Source organism: Leptonychotes weddellii, chromosome 9 (genome assembly GCF_054177405.1).
Source record: "Leptonychotes weddellii isolate Sample4059 chromosome 9, ASM5417740v2, whole genome shotgun sequence".
In the NCBI taxonomy this organism is placed as follows: domain Eukaryota; kingdom Metazoa; phylum Chordata; class Mammalia; order Carnivora; family Phocidae; genus Leptonychotes; species Leptonychotes weddellii.
Genome location: NC_138377.1, coordinates 457816 through 475270, shown reverse-complemented (window position 1 = coordinate 475270; position 17455 = coordinate 457816). Strand labels below are relative to the sequence as shown.

At 65.3% G+C, this 17455-nt stretch overlaps 1 protein-coding gene across 1 annotated transcript; it reads left to right on the top strand.

Annotated features, from left to right (window-relative positions):
* The first annotated feature begins 6605 nt into the window (after positions 1-6605).
* On the top strand, positions 6606-7865 carry ZBTB42 (zinc finger and BTB domain containing 42). The gene has a single exon (XM_081829803.1). It carries the CDS (start codon positions 6618-6620, stop codon positions 7863-7865), a length of 1248 nt encoding a protein of 415 aa, XP_081685929.1. The 5' UTR covers positions 6606-6617.
* Positions 7866-17455: the final 9590 nt, after the last annotated feature.

Sequence of the window (17455 nt, the reverse complement as noted above, 5' to 3'; positions counted from 1 at the left end):
AATATATCTGTGCACATGCACAGGGTGATGTGCATCTGCACAGAAATGAACACACCACGCCAGCGCCTGGGCCGCCGCTGGGCGCAGGGCCGGAGGGACGGAGGGTCCCCGCTTCCCATGGCTTCCGCACCGCCAATGCCTACACCATAAGAGTGTGTTAGCGCCGTGATTATTTACGGAACAACCTACCAAAAATCGCCTGTGCTCTTATAGGGCCCCCTCCCTCTGTCTCCAAACACTGGTTTGTGAACTGTATGTTCCGCTGGGGGAGGGCAGGGAACCCAGCCCCGCCAATGCACCCCCTGCCCTTCACTTGGCCCAGGGGCTCAGAGCAGCCAGGGGTAGCCTGGAGCAAGGCTGGGGGGCCCTCTGGCTACCGAGCACAGGCCCGTGCCCCCCACTCTGCCCACCATGGCAATACGCAGGAACCAGTCCTGCCCGCAGACAAGTTCACCAATTGCCCCCCTATCCCCCAACCTGGGGGGCAAGTCCCAGCCGCCTACCAGGCCCCAGCCTCCGGGATGGGGTGGGCAGCACCTCCAAAGCCCACCCAGGTCACGAAGCAGTTTCGGGGCCCAGGAGGGTTGCTAGTCCTTTGTGGGCTGGCCCGGGCACCTCGCCATCACCTACAACTTTTTGTCTATGGGCAAAGGAAGTCTTTCCAAGGCCCACCCACAAACTTGAACGAGGGCTGGAGCAAGCCTTTCCGAGGTGCCCCTGAGCACCTACTGTGCGCCGCGGCCGGCCAGCCCGCCTCGTCCCTCATCCCCTGCCCGGCCCGACCGGCCGCTCCCCCAAGGTCATGAGGGAGGCCGGGGCCACGGCCCGTACCCCCGCGCCGCCGGCCCGGCCCGGCCCGCGCGCCCTCCCCGCCCAGGCCGCGCTCGGCCACTTCCTGCTCCGCTCCTCCACCCCGGCAGCGCGCGGCCCGCGCCCCGGCCCCGCCGGCCGGGAACAAAGCGCCGGGCCGCGGGAGGAAATCCGGGCCCCGGCGGCGGGCGGGCGCGCGGCGGGCGGCGGGCGGGGACTCACCGGGCGCCGCGTCCGGGCCGAGCGCGGGCCTAGCCGGGCCGCGGCCTCCGGCGCCCGCCGCTCGGCATCCCCGCGCGCCCGCCGGGCGGGGCCGGGCTGGAGGCCGCGGCGGGCGGGCGCTGTTCGGGCGGGCCTCGCGCGCCGCCGGGCCCGGTGCTCGTGGCGGCCGCCGGCTCGCGTCCTCCGGCTGCGCTTCTGCGCTGGCTGCGCTGGGCCGGCCGCCCGCCCGCCGCGCTCGGTCCCGCCGCCGCCGCCGCCGCCCGCCGCCGCCGGCCCGCCCTCTCCCCGCCCCGCGCCGCCCCGCCCGGCCGCCCGCCCACATCCGCCTCCGCCGCCCGGGGCGCCCCCGGCGCGGCCGGGGCGAGGGCGCGGCGCCGGGAGCGCGCGGCGGGCGGGCCGCCCACGCCGCCCGGGCCGCGTGCTCCCCGGCCTCAGTTTCCCGGCGCGTCCAGGGCGCCCGTGGGGGAAGGGCGGGCCGGGGACGATCCCCGGGCTTCTGCCTCCGTGGCGTGGGGGTGGGGTGGGTTAGTGTGCCTTTCCAAAGGTGCCCCAAGTGGGTAGCAGTGCTGTGGGCCTGGGAGCAGCCAAGACGACCCCACAAGGCCCAGTCCGAGGACCCTGCCAAGCGAGTGGTCCTGGGGCCGCGTGCAGGAGGCTAGGTGGAGGTCAGTGTGAGCGGCCCGGGCCGGAAGGCTGGCTGGAATGCACACAGGAGAGGGAAGGCTCGGGAGGAAGGGGTCATAGGCCCCTGTGCTGAAAGACCACCCGGCCCTGGGCAGGGCCCTCCATCCCTGGAGAGGGGCTTCCAAGACCTTCCCCTTGCCCCTAGGAAAGACAGGGACAGCTCTACGAAAGCAGATGGGAGACTTCACATGGTGACAGAGGCAGCAGAGGGCCACAGGGGCCGTGGCTGGGCATCCGCGGGGTCCTTGGCTTCATTGGGCACACCTGGCCTGGGTTGCCTGCCCTGAGCTGGACAGACACCCAGAGGGGGTTCAGACTCCGGAGAAGGGCTGTCAGAACAGAGGCAGCCCAGGCCCCTCCCTGCTGTCCACCTGGCAGGGGGGGGTGGGGGCGGGCTGGCGCAAGGCTGACAGGCTGACAAGCCAGGGGGACCCCAGTCCCCTCCACCTACAGATTCCCAGGACGCTGCTGATGACTCCCCAGCCCTGACCCCTCCCTGGGCCCAGCGCTAGGCTAGAGCCAGAAGTTTCTCCAGCAGCGGCCCCTCCCCCCATCCCTGAGGCCTCCAAGTTGATAGTAATCCTTTTGTAAAAGGAAGACTCTTGAGAGTTATCCTCCTGGAGTCGGTATGTATTTTGTGGGGGAGAGGGGCATTTTTGTTCTTCATTCTGGGTCAGAGTTCAGCCTGGGAGGTATAGATACTTCATCTGGGGCAGAGGCAGTCTCCCCTGCTCAGGGGGAAGTGACTGCCAGTTCCTCCCCTTGGCCCCGCTGCCCCTCTCCCCAACCCAGCCCAGCACTCTCAGCTCTGAGTACCCCCAGGCAGGGCCTTGCCTCCAGGAAACCGAGGGAGAGGCCTGGACCAGTCATCCACGCTTCTGGGACCCAACACCGGCCCTGAGGCTCAGCCACCAGATGTCCTGCATCTGTCCATCCCTTACCCCGCGAACCTTCCCGGTGGGCCCCTGGGGCCCCTCAGGGACTGTCCCACCTACCCACTGCTCTCCCAGGAAGGGTGTCCATACCTGCCCCCATCCTGGCCCGGCAGGGCTATGGAGAAGGCCCAGGACAAGAAGAGAATGGGGGGGCGGGGTCTGGGAGGGTGCCCTCTCATGGAATATGTGGCCTCACTGGAGCCCCGTGGCCATTTGAGGAAAGGCATCTTGGCCAGGAGGCTGCATCGAGGTGGTCCAAAACCTCCCGGCTGATCGGCCGCTGGCCTGTGTCCAGGAGGCCTCCCTGCCTGCTCTGCATGGAGCTCTGGTGCCCGCCAAGTGCCGGAGACCTGCCGCGAGCCCCACGCCCCATCTCCGCAGCCCCCAGTCCCGTCTGCGCCTCTGTGTGAGCCTGCCCTGGGACTGGGGCAGCCCCGCAGGCAGGGCCAACCCTCTCCTCCTCTGGCCTCTCTTCTGCTTCCCTCAAGAACACCCCCTCTGCACCTCGGATAGAATGGCAAGATGGGGACCCACTGTCAGCCCGCCCCAGCCAACGCTGGGGCCTCTGGGGAGCCCCTTGGCCAGATGTTTCCAACAAAAACTGCTGTAGCAGTCTCCAGGAGGGTGGCTGCCTCCCCTCCACCCCCGGAGCTCAGGGACCTCGGGCCCTGTCACCTTCTGCAGCTGCCAGCCATCGGGCCGGACTTGCAGGCCAGCACCCCCCGCCGGGTCTCAGCAGCAGCTGTAGGGCGGGGCCCGGGGGCAGCTCCCCGGCCAGATGGCCGCCTGGCCAGCTGCGTCCACGGAGGCTCTGCCTGCACCACTGCGGTGGCCTCCTGTCATCCCCGTGCCCGAGACCGCGATGGGCCAGAGAGGGGATCCGAGGGCAGGGGAGCGGGGGCGGCAGCTCCCAAGTGCCTTCCTGGGGCTGCCTGGGACAGCCCCTCCTGGGGAGTGGGGGGTGGGCCAGGGGCACTTAACCCGGGCCTTCCCACTCCCAGCAGTGAAGCCCCTCCTCCCGCTCTAGCTCATCCCTACCTGGGCGGGCCTCCCCGGCTTCCGCAGGCAGCGTTCTAACCTGCTTCGGCCCCTCTCCGCGCCCCGCAGCCTCGGTCAGGGCCCCAAGGAGAGCTTTGTCCCACTAGCCAGGCAGGGCAGGCCAGGACACTCTGCCCGCCCCAGGGCCTCACTCTGGCCCGCCTGGGGAGCTGTCTGCCCAGAGCCCCAGGATGGCCGGCCTCCCTCCCTGCCTCCGTGGCCTCTGGGGCCCGACCTGGGGAAGCAACCCGGGACGGGTAGGCGCCCCGGAGCAGTCAGGATTTGGTTGGACATCCCTCACAGAAGCCATTGCATTCACTCGAGACATGTACTGAACCCCCATTTTGTGCCCAGCCAGCTTCTTAGCATCAAGGAGACCGCGGGAAAACCTTGAGGTCGTGCGGTCTCGGGACCTGGGGAATGCTCTAGAGAAGGCTCAAGCGGAGAAAGGAGAAGGTGGGCCTGGGGGGCTCCTAGCTGCGGTGGTCAGTGAAGACCGCTGTCGGGGGTGGGGCCCTGGGAACAAAGACAGAAATGGGGGAGGAGCCAGGGAGGGCTCTCTGGGGGAACACAGTGGGAACCCCAGGGCCCTATAGTTAACCTTCCACTTTGCAGATGAGGATTTCAAGGTTCAAGGAGGTCGAGTGTTGTGTCTGAGCTTGGGAGGGGGCAGCGGGCAGGCTGTAAGCCAGACAGAACCCCCGGGGGCCGTCCATCAGGGTTCACTCTGACCTGACCTGAATCTGGCTCCTCCTGCTGGGGGCCTGGGCGAGGGGGGCTGGCCCTCCTTGAGGCTGGTGGTGGTGGGGGAGGGGGGGTTGTTGTGCAGAGTGGACAGACCTCAGGAGCCAGGGCAGTCTCAGTGGCTGAGTGCAGTGTGAGTTCAGGGTTCCAAGGGTGCTGGCCAGATTTAGGAAAGAAAAATGCAGGATGTCCAATCAGATGTGAACTTCAAATGACTAAGAAATAATGTTTGAGTATAAAAATGTGGCTTTCCTTCCCACAGACTTGAGATACCAGTTGTGCCGGGCCCCTCCTCAGGTCTCCAACCCGAGGATTTGACTAGGACCCCTGGGTGGCTCACACCGCCCCCCCCCCATCCCACAGGGGCTGCTCCCTCCTCCTGAGGAGCTGGGCTGGAGGCCTTCCCACTCCTCCTGCAGCCTGAGGTCCCACCCTCTGTAACCCCTAGTCCAGGCCTCCTTTCCACCTGCCCCCCACCCCTGGCTGGGACTCCTCCTCCCCAGCCCAGCCTCCATCTCTGGGGCTGCGGGCAGTGCAGGTGGGAATTCAGGAGCCTGTCGGGATTCGAATCCCGGTTCAGGGACTTACTGCCTGCCCTATGGCCGCTGCGTGGCCGTGGGCCCTTCCCTCACTACCCCCACCCCCCCGCAAACGGGTGTAATGATGAGAGCATCTAGCTAGCTGCATTGCTGGGAAAGGATGCTGAGCAGTGCTCAGTGCCTGGACTCTGCTCCATCAAGGGCAGCCCCTTTAGATCACTGCCCTGGGAAGAGACTGCCAGCCAACAGTCTCCCCCACCCCTGGGGCCCCAACTTCTCAAAATCATCGCTTTCTATTTCCCTCAGGTTATTTCCTTCTCTCGGCAGGACTAGATGCCCCCTGACACCTTCAGGCTGCTCTTGCCCCTTGCCCCCAGGGTGCCAACTCCGCCCCTCCGCAGGCTCTCCCCCTCCCTAAACACTTTTCTGCCTGCTCTGGACTCCGGGGCGCTTGGGCCTCCGACCGACAGGCGTTTGTCGGCCTATCCGCCACGTCTGCAGAATCGTGCCCTGTCCCTGGGGCTCTGGGACACAGAGCTCAGGGTGCCTGGCCCCCTGCAGAGGTTGCGCTAGGCTCCGCTGCCAGGGTGGGAGTCCCCTGTTGTGGACTCTGCCGTGGAGAGCCCGCTTAAGTGTTTGGAAGAAGGCACCAGCCAAATTGACTCCAATTTAAGAAGAGGTTTTCAACGAAAAAGGGGTGTCATCTTTTCAAAATTTACGACCCCCTCCATGTGTCCTCTCCTTCCTCCCACGGCCAGCGCCCCGCAAAGTGCGCCCTCGGGTGACAGCCCCAGCGCGGGCCCGGAAAGGAGCCGGTCCTCGGAAAGGGTTCCTTAGCAGAGGGGCGCATTTGGGACCCCCGTGGGGGCGGGGGGGAGTAGACGCCCAGGCCCAGGCGGCAAATATCGCGAGAGAGCCCCCTCCCCCGCCGCGCCCCTCATCCCCTCCCACCCCGGTGCCCCAGCTGGCGGCTCGCCGGGCCCGGCTGGGCGAGGCGGGGCGGGCCGGGAAGGGGCGGCGAGGGTGACCTCAGCGGTTCCGCCGCTCCGGGAAGTCGCCTCGGCCCGCCCCCTCCAGCCCCCGCCCCGAGTTTCGCTCTCTCCGGGGCGGGGCGAGCGGCGGGCGCTGTCTGGCCGGCCAAGTTGGAGCGCGCCCCGCCCGGCGCCCTCCCGTCCCGCGCCCTCCCCGCCGGGGCACGCTGCCCGGAGCCCCGCGCACCGGGGCCGCACCGGGGAGGGTGCGCGGCGCGGGCGGCGGCCGGAGAGCCCGCGGGACGGTGGAGGTGAGCGCGGAGGGCGGGCGCCGGCTCCGCCCGCCCCGCCCGCCGGCCCGCTCCCCGCGGCCGCGCTGCCATAAATGGGGGCGGCGGCGGCGGCGGCGGCGGCGGCGGCGGAGGGCCAGGCGGCGGCCGGGCGGCGGGCGGCGACGCGGGCGTCGGGGGACGCGGCGGGCGGCACCCCGGAGTGAAGTTCAGGGGCGGCCCGGCGGGGACGCGCGCAGGTTCGCGCCCCTGGACCCGCCCCGCGGCCGGCGGCTTCTGTTTCCTTTCGATCGAGTTTTTCCTGCTGCGGGGCAGGTGCCGGGGGCGGCCGCGGCGGGCGGGCGGGCGGGCGCCCCGTGCGCGCCCGCCGGGGCCCGCGGCGACATGGAGTTCCCGGAGCACGGCGCGCGGCTGCTGGGCCGCCTGCGGCAGCAGCGCCAGCACGGCTTCCTGTGCGACTGCACGGTGCTGGTGGGCGCCGCGCGCTTCCCGGCCCACCGCGCAGTGCTGGCCGCGTGCAGCGTCTCCTTCCATCTCTTCTACAGGGACCGGCCTGCGGGCAGCCGCGACGCGGTGCGGCTCAACGGCGACGTGGTCACGGCGCCCGCCTTCGGCCGCCTGCTGGACTTCATGTACGAGGGCCGCCTGGACCTGCGCAGCCTGCCGGTGGAGGACGTCCTGGCCGCCGCCGGCTACCTGCACATGCACGACGTCGTCGAGGTCTGCAAGGGCAGGCTCAGGGACGAGGGCCGCGCGCTGCACCGGGGGACCCCCGCCGCCCCGGCCGAGCCGCCAGGCCAGCCCCGGCGCCCCCAGCCCACCCGGGCCCCGGAGCTCTGCCCGGCCGCGCAGAAGGCCAGGCCGCCCCGGGCTGGGGTCGGCGCCCTCCCTCCGCGAGCGCCCGGGCGCCCGCCCTGGCAGGCCCCCGGGGACTCAGACCGGGCCCTGGACCTGTCACTGAAGCCGAGCCCCAGGCGGGAGCCAGTCCCTCCACCCTGTGTCCTTCAGACCCCCCCCCGCAGCCAGATGCAACACTGCGTGCAGCGACTAGTGAGGGACTCGCGGGACTCGCTGTCGGAACCGGAGGACGGCAGCGGCCCTCGCAGCCCCCACAGCCCCCCGCAGCCCCGCTGTGCTCCTGCGGCCAAGCGCCGGGCAGTGGGCGTGGAGCCGCTGCGGGGGGGCGGGGCGGGCGGCGGGGAGCGGGAGCTGGATGCGGAGCGGGGGGCCGGCGGGCACCTCTGCGTCTGCCCGCTGTGCAGCAAGCTGTTCCCCAGCGCCCACGTGCTGCAGCTGCACCTCGGTGCCCACTTCCGCGAGCGGGACGGCGCCCGGGCGCGCCTGTCGCCCGACGGCCCAGTGCCCACCTGCCCGCTGTGCGGGAAGACCTTCTCCTGCACGTACACGCTCAAGAGGCACGAGCGCACGCACTCGGGCGAGAAGCCCTACACGTGCGCGCAGTGCGGTAAGAGCTTCCAGTACTCGCACAACCTGAGCCGCCACGCCGTGGTGCACACGCGCGAGAAGCCGCACGCCTGCCGCTGGTGCGAGCGCCGCTTCACGCAGTCCGGGGACCTCTACCGCCACGTCCGAAAATTCCACTGTGGCCTGGTCAAGTCCCTGCTGGTGTGACCCGTCCCTGTGCGGCGTGGGAGGACGGGGAGGGACCTCCCAGGTGGGCCGCTGGGACGCAGCAGGAGGGATGGGAGCTGGTGGGGGGTGGGGGGCAGCCTGGTGCCGCAGCTCCCAGCAGAAAGGCCACTGCTGCCCCTGGACCACAGGCTCAGGCTCCGGGTGACTTGGCCTGGCTTGGGCCGCCCTCTTCCACGCTTTGCTCCCCCCCTCCCAACTGATTCCTGCCCCCAGCTGTGCCCTGACTTTGAACTCTGTCTTCCTCTCCATCCCCTGTGTCAGCTCCAGGGGGTGTCCCAAGGGCCCTGTCCCAAGGGCTCCCGCCCAGCCTCCTTGGCCCGAGGACGTTCTGCAGTCCTCTCAGCGGGGGCTTTCCTGACCCTCACTGACTCACGCGGGCATACCCTGGTGAGCCTGGCCCCAGGCTTGGTAGAGAATGAACACACCACAGAAGTTGTCAGCGTGTCCCGAAAACGGCACTTGGATGGAACAGGACCCTCCTGGTGGGGGGCCTCAGGAGCCTCCGCGGGAGGCCCTGGGCCCAGGGCGTGCAGGCGGGGGACTCGGGGCACAGCTGGTGTGGCCGGGCTGCAGAAGCAGAACCAGCCAGACGCTGAGGGGCTCTTGAGTTCCAGGTGCTGGGGTGGGAGGTGGGTCCTCCGGAGCTTCTGATCCTGACCACACTGTAACTCGGTCGGAGAGAGGGAGTCACAATTTGGATAGGATTCTCTTTAGATGCAGAGAGCCTCCCCGAGGTTGCCGGCTATCTGCCCGCGGGCGAGGGCCGTGCTGCTTCCCTGCCTGGTCCCGGGGTCCAGGGCGCCTCTGAGCATCCCCTGGGTGGGGCCCGGAGGGGCTGCTACCGGGCTGCTGTGGGGCTCACCCTGAGGTCACCGGTTTGCCTGCTTAGGGTCTCCCCGGAGTGCCGGTCGTTTACGGAGCACTGAGCTGGGGGCCAGAAGCTGCTCTCTCTACTAGGGGCGATGTTTGCAGGCTTTCCCTTCCCTCCAGTGGGGCCTGGGTGGAAGCTGCCATCGAACAGGGAGGGGACAAGCACCTGCTGGGCTGGGGGCACAGCCCCCCACTGTCACCCACAGCTCCTGGACCCCAAAAGACCTCTGCATTTGCAGTTGGTGGGGGTCACCCAGCAAATCTTGCTGCCAGAATCTCCGTGATGATGGCAAGGGGCGAGGGCAGGCGGGGGCTTGCCCCTGCTTCTGGGGGTCCTGCACGTGGCAGAGCCCCCTGGACTCCTGGTGTCCACTGACTGGAGGCACTGAGGACAGAGTCCAGCCAAGCTTAAGTTATTTTCTCGTCTCCTGGCAACACTTGATGTCGTATTTATTTGTCTGCCCGGTCTGGAGTGAAACGACCGGTGGCCTTCACAGCAGGCGGGCAGAAGGGGCCGTCTCCCTGCACACCCTCGGCTCTCCGGCTGTGCGGGCAGCCCACCGTGCGGTGCAGGGCCTCTCCCGGTGCTTGGGACTCCGAGGCCCTGGCCTGGATGCAGACCACAGAGCACACCGGGCAAGGGGCCCCCTGCTTGTGATCATCCTGGCTCTGGGCCCCGCACCTCTGGAAGGGTTACCTCACGCTCCGTGTCACCTCCTCCATGATCAGGTTTCCGAGTGTGTGTGTGTGTGTGTGTGTATGTGTGCACACGCGCATGTGCGTGTGTCTAGTAAATGGCGAGGCCGAGCCATGCCCACAGCGCCGGCAGGCGGCAGGCAAAGGCGGCGGCGGCCCTGGTTTTCCCCAGGGGTTCCATGGGGGAAGGAACTTACTTTCCTGTCCTGACTTATCGACACTGGATTCATTGTCTTCTGCAAACAGTTACTGTGAAGTTAATGTAAAGACAAGTGGTTAGTTTTTAATGTGATAACCAACACAGTTCAGACGAAATCTCTATATGTTCAACACACAGTTGTGTGGGAATGTGTAGTAAAGGTGCGTGTGGATGCCGTCCGAGGGGAGCCTGCTGTGTCGGGTCCTCCTGGGCCCGTCCCGCCGCCTCCCCGCGGCCTCATCTGCTCTGCCCCGGGGGTGGGCCGCGCCCAGTGACCCAGAGGACGGTGGTTTGTGCTTAGCGTCTGGCGGGAGGTTTTGTTTGCCATGACAGTCGGAAGCCAGAGCTGTCCTCCTGTGTGCCCATCATCGTCTTCATGCTCACAGTGCTAATAAAGTCCGCCCCAGGTGGAGATGGCCGGGGTTATTCCTGGGGACGGGAGCGTGTGCATCTCCAAGTGTGTGTGGGAAGTATGGGCCCTGCTGTTCTGGGCCGGTGGGGGCAGAAGAGGCCCCGGGGGCAGGGGAGGGTCCTAGGTGGGCAGTGGCCACTCTGGGGACCCTGTCTCAGATGGCATCACCTGCTGTGCCCCGTCGCGGGGGGCGTGGGCTAGGGCAGGGCTATGGACAGGTAGCACACCGTCTTTCCTCAGGCTGCCCTCCCTGCCCTGGGGCGTGGGGGGGCAGGAGGCAGGCTGGGACCTGGTGAGGGGACCCTGGTTTCTTGTGCGGGGGGCTATGGGGGGATCTGCTGAGCAGCCACAGGCCCTCGAGCTTGGATCTGAGGCTTCATGATCCTCTGGTCTTGGGTCATCCTGTCTACCTCCTGTCCAACCGCAACTCCTGGGCCCCCCCCCACCTGCCCCCCACATACCCTTTGCCTTTTTCCTTCCCACCACAACTCATATGTACCCCACCTCCCTCGGGGTGGGACTGGGCCCTCAGAGGCCAGGATTTGGGCGAGAGGTGGGCAAGGCTTGGAGGGGATGTGTCGCTCCTGGCCCCACCCTCACCCTGTGGGGCCCTCCCTGACCTCTAGAGAGCCCCGGGGACTGGGGGTGAAGCTGGGCAGTGGCTGGGCAGGCCTGGCCCCGTGGGGGTTCTAGAGCCCTGAACCAGATCAGGCTGGTGTCAGAGCTGACAGCTGGGCGTGGGTGGGCGTCCCAGCCCCTGCTCAGCCCTTGCATGGGAACGTGGAGCTGGGGCTCTCTGAGCGTTCCCTTGAGCTGTGCCTTTTCACCGGACCCGGGGCGGATGAGCAGACGGCCTCTCGTGTGTGTCCCAAGCCTAGTCCTGGCCAAAGTGTCCCCCAAGAAGAGCCAAAGCAGACCCAAGGGCAGGGCAGGGGGAACCGTACTTGCATGGGGTCCCCAAGGGTGGTGCCGAGCTGAGCTGGCGCTCAAAAGGCTGCTGGGTTTGGGGCTATACTTTGAGGCCTTACCAGTCCTTGCCCCAAATGCGGGTCGTTGCTTTCCGACGGTGGTGCCCGGCACCTCCCCTCCCCCACGCAGCCTGCCTCCCACTGAGCCCTCCTCCTGGACCAGCGCCACTGACCTGCAGGGAGACCCAGTCATGTTACCAGTTGGGCCTTCTCAGAACCGGCTGTTGCCAAGCCAACCGGGGGGGGGAGGGCATGGAGAGGCCCCCTTAGGGGGAGGGGCTGGCCTGGGAGGGGGCTGACATGAGGTACCCACACTCAGCTCCCTGCCGGCTCCATCACCCACGCCTCTGGGGCTGGAGCCATCCAGCCTGACCCACTGGTGGGATGGTAAACTGAGGCACGTGGAAGGACCTGGGGCCTCCTCCTCCCTCCTATCCCCCTCCTCCACCAGCACTATCTTCCCAGTAGACCCCCACAGAAACTGACCCCTAAAATCTGGGCCAACTTCTAAGTGGAGGATGGAGCGCTCGGCCATCTGCACGAGGACTAGTGGTAGGGAAGGGCTGTTCCTCCCTTCCCTGCGACCCCCTGCTTCCCGGGTATTTCCTGGTTCCGCCGCACCTCCTTTGTCCCTATCAAAGGGAAAACGGGTCTGGGCCTCTCCCACGCACGCCCACTAGACGTCCCCAACACCAGCGTGGACAGCAGCCCTCTGCTTGTCACAGAACCCCGCGGGGAGGGCCACCTGCTCCTCGTCCTGGTCCCCAGGGCAGTTCTGTTCTGCCTCAGTCTTCTCATGCGTAAGATGGGAATCATGGCACGCCCCTGCAGAGGGGTGAATGGGGTCATGCCCGGTGGGCACACGGGCAGCGGCCGCTACATGCTGGCCGCCCCTTCCGCTGCGGACGACAGCAAACCTAACACAGCTGCCTCCCCTGGGGCCAGCCGTGGCTCAGAAGGGGCCCCAGCGCCGAGGGCCTTGGCAACAGTGGCCCGCAGAGCAAGTGGAGCTCGTCCTGGGAGTGTTGGCTGGGCTGGGTTGCGGGCGACAGCAGTTTGCAGTTTGGGGACCGGCGCTGTTGGGCCCTGTGCCTCCCCACAGGGTCACCTGCCCCCGGCCCTCATCCTCCCTGGCCGGGTCCCCCGCAGGGGTCTCCACGAGCACAGGGGGCTGTGGGAGGAGTGCGGGGACAGCTGGCTGGGGGCCTAGGGCAGCAGGGCCTGGCTAGCGGCTGGCCCTGCAGAGATCTCAGTGGATCTGGGGTATCCCCGGAAATCTAGGGGGGCAGGGACTCACCTCCCTGATTGGAGCCAAGTGGCATTGCTTTCGGCAATTTGAACAAAGTCTATACTCAGAGAAACCCATTCCCCGCCCTGTGCCGCAGACACGGGGACACGACACCACGCCCTGGGCAGCTTGCACCACAGGCGTTTACATTCTCGAAATTCCCGAGGCTGGAAGTCCGAGATCCGGGTGTCGGCAGGGCTGGTTGTTCCTGGGGCCTCTCTCCCGGGCGTGGAGACGCAGTCCTCTCCCGAGTCTGTGTCCTGATCGCCTCCGCTTATAAGGACTCCCGTCCTAGAACCTCATTTTAACTTGATCACCTCTGTAAAGACCCTCCGTCCAAGTACGGTCATGGTGCGAGGTGCTGGGAGTTAGGGCTCCCACACAGGAATTCTGGAGACACACTTCAACCCCTAACAGTCGGGGTTTCAGAAGCTTGCGGAGGCCCAGATCTGGGCCGGCCACTGCAGTTTTCTTGTCAGTAAGGTTTGTTGAGGATTCCATTTCGCCCTCCAACGTGCTGGGCAGCCCACGGGCCGCTGGGCACAGCTGCCTGCCGCCGTCCCGTGTCCAGACCACGGTGCAGGGAGGACTGCCCTCAACGGGCCCAAACCCATTCTGCCCACACCCTCCACAGTGGCCCGCACCTGAGTCTCACCCCCTCGTTGCTGGCGTCCCAGGGCGCGGACCCCCGGCCTCGCTGTCCCGCCGGGCTGTCGCTCCCAGCTCTGCTTCCCCTGCAGAGTGCCCCTCCCATCTGCCCCCCCAAGCCGGCCAGGAAGGGACATCTCTACCCCCCACTGCCTCTCACAGAATCTCATATCTCTTGAGGCCCACACCCCCCAAGGGTAAACCACCCTCCCTTCCTCTCTGCGCTGGTCTCTGAGCCCTGAGGTCCCTCTGCTCGCAGAAGGCTCCCCCTCCACACACGCTGAGCCATCCCCTCATCCAGTCTCCGAGGCCAAGGCTCTGGACATCCCACGGTCTGCAGGCAAATGCATCCAGCATCCTTCCCTGGGCTCCGTGGCCCCTTCTCCTGCGCCCCCACACCCGGGTCACACAACAGCTGCACCCCCCTTGGAACCTCAAGTCCAGCCGCCCCCCGCCCCCGCCACCGCAGCACAAGCTCCGTTTCCCCATTCGCCCGACCACGCAGCTTCTCGGTCACGAGTCTGAAGCTGCCGGTGTGGCCACCTTCTTCTCACCATCGCCGGCCCCTCCCCTCCACCCGGCTCCCCTGCCCAGGCTCTGAGTCTTTGGGGAACCCAAGCCTGGACAGATGCGGCCCCTCCCCTCCCTGCGCGGCCTGCAGAAAGGGAGGGGCTTGGGCAGTCGGCTTGAGCCCATTCCAAGGACACCATAGAAGGAGAGCAGGACCAACCGCCCAGAGGGCTGCTGACGCCTGCCCAGCTCGGCTGGACCGACCCCCCGCACAGAGAACCACCGATGTGAGGGCGCTGGAGAGCCAGGGGGGCGGGCAGCACGTGCACAGGACTCCGCGGGAAGCGCGGTGCCGCCGGTTTGTCACAAGGCACTTAGGGGGCACGCGGGGCAGTGCTCAGCACCGCTAGCCACCAGGGGCCCCGCGGTGAGGCCGCGGGACACGCCCGTGCCCAAACGGGAAGCCCGGCGGCACTCACACAGGTGGGACGTGGCGCTGCGCTGGGGAAGGCGCCCCTTGCTTGGGAGGTAAAACATACCCCGGTCACGTGACCCGGCCATTTCCACCGGGAGGGCTCATCCGGGGGAGGGGAGACGTGTGTCCCCAAGGGACCTTCCTCACGTGTTCGTGGCAGCGAGAGCCGCGTTAGCAAAGAGCCTGCGACAACCCCAATGTCCACCAGCTGGAGTGGACGTGCCAGGTGCAGAATCCTCACCCCACGGGACGGCGTGTGACCGTGAAGGGGGGGTCCCTGTTCCGGGGGACAGAGGGCAGCAGGCAGGAAGGGCGCCCACCGTGCTGTCTCACCTGCACGAAGCTCTAGAGCGGGCGGGGTAGCGTCCAGGGGGAAAATCAGACATTTGCCCCTGCAGGGGGAAGCGAGGATCAAGGGGGTCCAAGGGGACTTCGGAGGGGGGTGGACAGTTCCTGAGTTTTACAGGGTGGCATGCCATGTGGCCGTCAAGATGTATCAAACTTTACTGTGCATTTTGATGTGTGTACATTTAAAAACCCGATAGAACAGTGAAAGGGCAGGAACAGACAGGGCTGTGGATGCGGCCAGAAGAGCGGGGAGCGAGCAGCTGCTGAAACCGAGACAGGTGCCGGGAGCTTACTGTGCTCGGGAAACTCCCATGTTTGAAACTTTCCAGGATAAAATGCTCGGAGACACCCTTCTGCATCAGACTGGCACAGCCTGGTCACATCCTCACGCGTGAGGCTGCGGGGCCCGTGCCGGGCAGGCGCGGAGCGGGCGCCTGCCCGGCTGGGCCGTAACAGTGCCTGTGGGCGGTGGGACCAGCTCCCTGGGCTCCCACAAGCGCCGCTCACCAAGCACACGTGCGGACGGCAGTGTGACCCTCCCTCCAGGTGCCAGGGACATGATCAGCACAAGAACACGCATGTGCGTGGTTACAAAACATTCTTGGAAGGATACTAAAGAAATAAAAGGTGGAATGTGGGTCATTCATGGGGAGGGAACTTGGTTCCTGCCTGACCGGGGGAGTGGGGGAGATCTGGTTTTATTTTGAATCATGTTATGGGTCATTGGTCACCAACATACATGAATTAGGTTAAACTTGAAACCCCGTCCTTTACCCCTCACATTCCGGCAGGACCTCTCATACGACTGCTTATGTCTGTGTCTTTTTACGCCCCTTATTCCCTCAGTGTCGTGTTTTCACCTTGATTCTGCCATTAAAAGGCACATACCGGAGCTGCTTCCCCTGGCGTGTGCCCCCAACGCACCGCATTCGCCCCTGCCTTTGGGCTCCCACGACTACTCATTTCTCGGGTGTTCGCCAATGTTTCTGTAAATACGGATATTGATTCTCCCCAGTGTCCCCCACGGAGGTGTCACACCACAGAAGCTGTTCTGAATGTTGCTGTTTTTCCTCTTAAAAACAGACAGTAGAGATCCTCCCACACCAGCACATGAACGTCCTCAAGGCCGTAACCTCTAAACAGCCACACCCGGTCCACTGTGGGGTTGTGTCATCACCAGCTGGTCCCCTGGAGCGGACACTGGGCGCTTTCCAGAGTTGTGCTGGTAGACGCCATGCTCTGGCAGATAGCCTTGATCGCGGAGCCGGTGGGCATAGCTTCTCGGGGGGCAGAAGTACTTGCGATGCCAAGAGCGCCAGAGCGCCTCCACGGCGGCGGTCCGTGTCGTTTCCCCAGCACCTGCTCCCTACTTGCCAACCACGGCATGTGACCGCACTGTGGGCTTCTCCAAAATCCAGTAGGTGAGGAATCGTTATCTCTGTATGACTTTCATGTGCATTTCTCTTACTACGGGTGACCCTGCACTCATGGGTCTTTTGTATTTCGTCCGGGTTGACTCTTGGCTTGTGTCTTTTGTCCATTTTTTTTTTTTTAAAGATTTTATTTATTTATTCGACAGAGAGAGACACTGAGAAAGGGAACACAAGCAGGGGGAGTGGGAGAGGGAGAAGCAGGCTTCCCGCTGAGCAGGGAGCCCGATGCGGGACTCGATCCCAGGACCCTGGGATCATGACCTGAGCCGAAGGCAGACGCTTAACGAACTGAGCCACCCAGGCGCCCATCTTTTGTCCATTTTCCTATTGGGCATTTCCACTCCGATGTCAAGGGATTTGCCAATATTTTTGGTACATTTTTACGGTTTAACTTCGTTTACATTTAGCTCTTTCTTTTTAACTGCTATGTGGTCAAGGGGTGGCTCAGACTTTCTCGTTATTCAGATGAGCAACGCCGTCTGTGCAATCTGTCCAGCTTCGCTGACCATCGTGACCACGCACAACCCCCCCCTTGTGCTGTGGCTTGTGACCTCTGCCCTCTGCTGCCCTCCCCTCATTCTCCTGCGGCCATGACACATTTTGATCTCTGGTGGGGCTGGCCGCTCCCTCTTCTTTTTCAGAGTCTTCTTGACTATTTTTGCTTGTTCATTTTCCACGTGGACTCCAGACTCAGCTCATCCTGCTCAGGGGGAAAGCTATTTACCCTGCAATCCACTCCAGTACGACTCCCCCCAAACCGCTCATGACATCAGCAGCCTCCAGGCTGCTTTCATGCCGGGGGCCGCGGGCCTCCATCTCACCACTCCCTGCTGCAAATACTCCTCTCCCAGCTTCCTTCTACCTCACTGGCTGCGCTCCACCTCTATCCCAGCTCTACACACAGGGTGCCGCTCAGCCTCCGCCACGCTCCCTTCTCTGTCACTGCTGTTCCTTAGGGAGTCTCACCCTTTCCGTTGTGACAAATGCCCTCTCTTTTTTAAACATTTATCTATTTATTTTAGAGAGAGTGTGTGCAAGCAAGCATGGGGAGGGGCAGAGGGAGAGAGAATCCTGTAGCGGCCTCCGCACTGAGCGTGAAGCCCGACGTGGGGCTTGATCCCAGGACCCCGAGATCATGGCCTGAGCTGAAACCAAGTGTCAGCTGCTCCACGGACTGAGCCACCCAGGCGCCCCTCCCCAGATGCCTTCTCTTGCCCATGACACCTGCACTCTCTCCTGAGTGCCTTCCAGGAGCGCAAAAGGAAATCCGGATCCCCCCCACAAACCAGTTCTCTCCCAGCCGCTCCCCTTCCAGCAACCAAGAGCCCCAGTGAGCCTGTCGTTGGAGCTGGGAGCCTGGGTGTTCCTTCTTTGACCTTACTCCCCAAGTTCCACAGAAAGGTCTGGGGCTTCTATCTGCAGGTCTGGGCCTCTCCACCTCCACTGCCAACACCCTGGTCCAAGTCACAGTCACCATCCACACAACTACTGCCGGTCTGCCAAGGCATCCATCAGACCCTATCAGTTCCTCACCCCGCTTGTAAGGACATCCAGTCCCATTCTTCCCTGGTAGATGCGGCCCCTGCCTTCCCCGACCCCACCTCCCAGCACCTGTCCTGAGCCTTTCCTCTCTAAGGTTTGGAGTCGCCAGCCCTGGCCCAGGTCCGAGAGCGTGCTGCTTGCTTTCTTGCCTGGCCTGGTCGACCTCCACTGGAAGGGGCT

Bases quoted from the DNA above. Each gene is read 5' to 3' on its own strand.
- ZBTB42 (XM_081829803.1), top strand. From the start codon at position 6,618: ATGGAGTTCCCGGAGCACGGCGCGCGGCTGCTGGGCCGCCTGCGGCAG.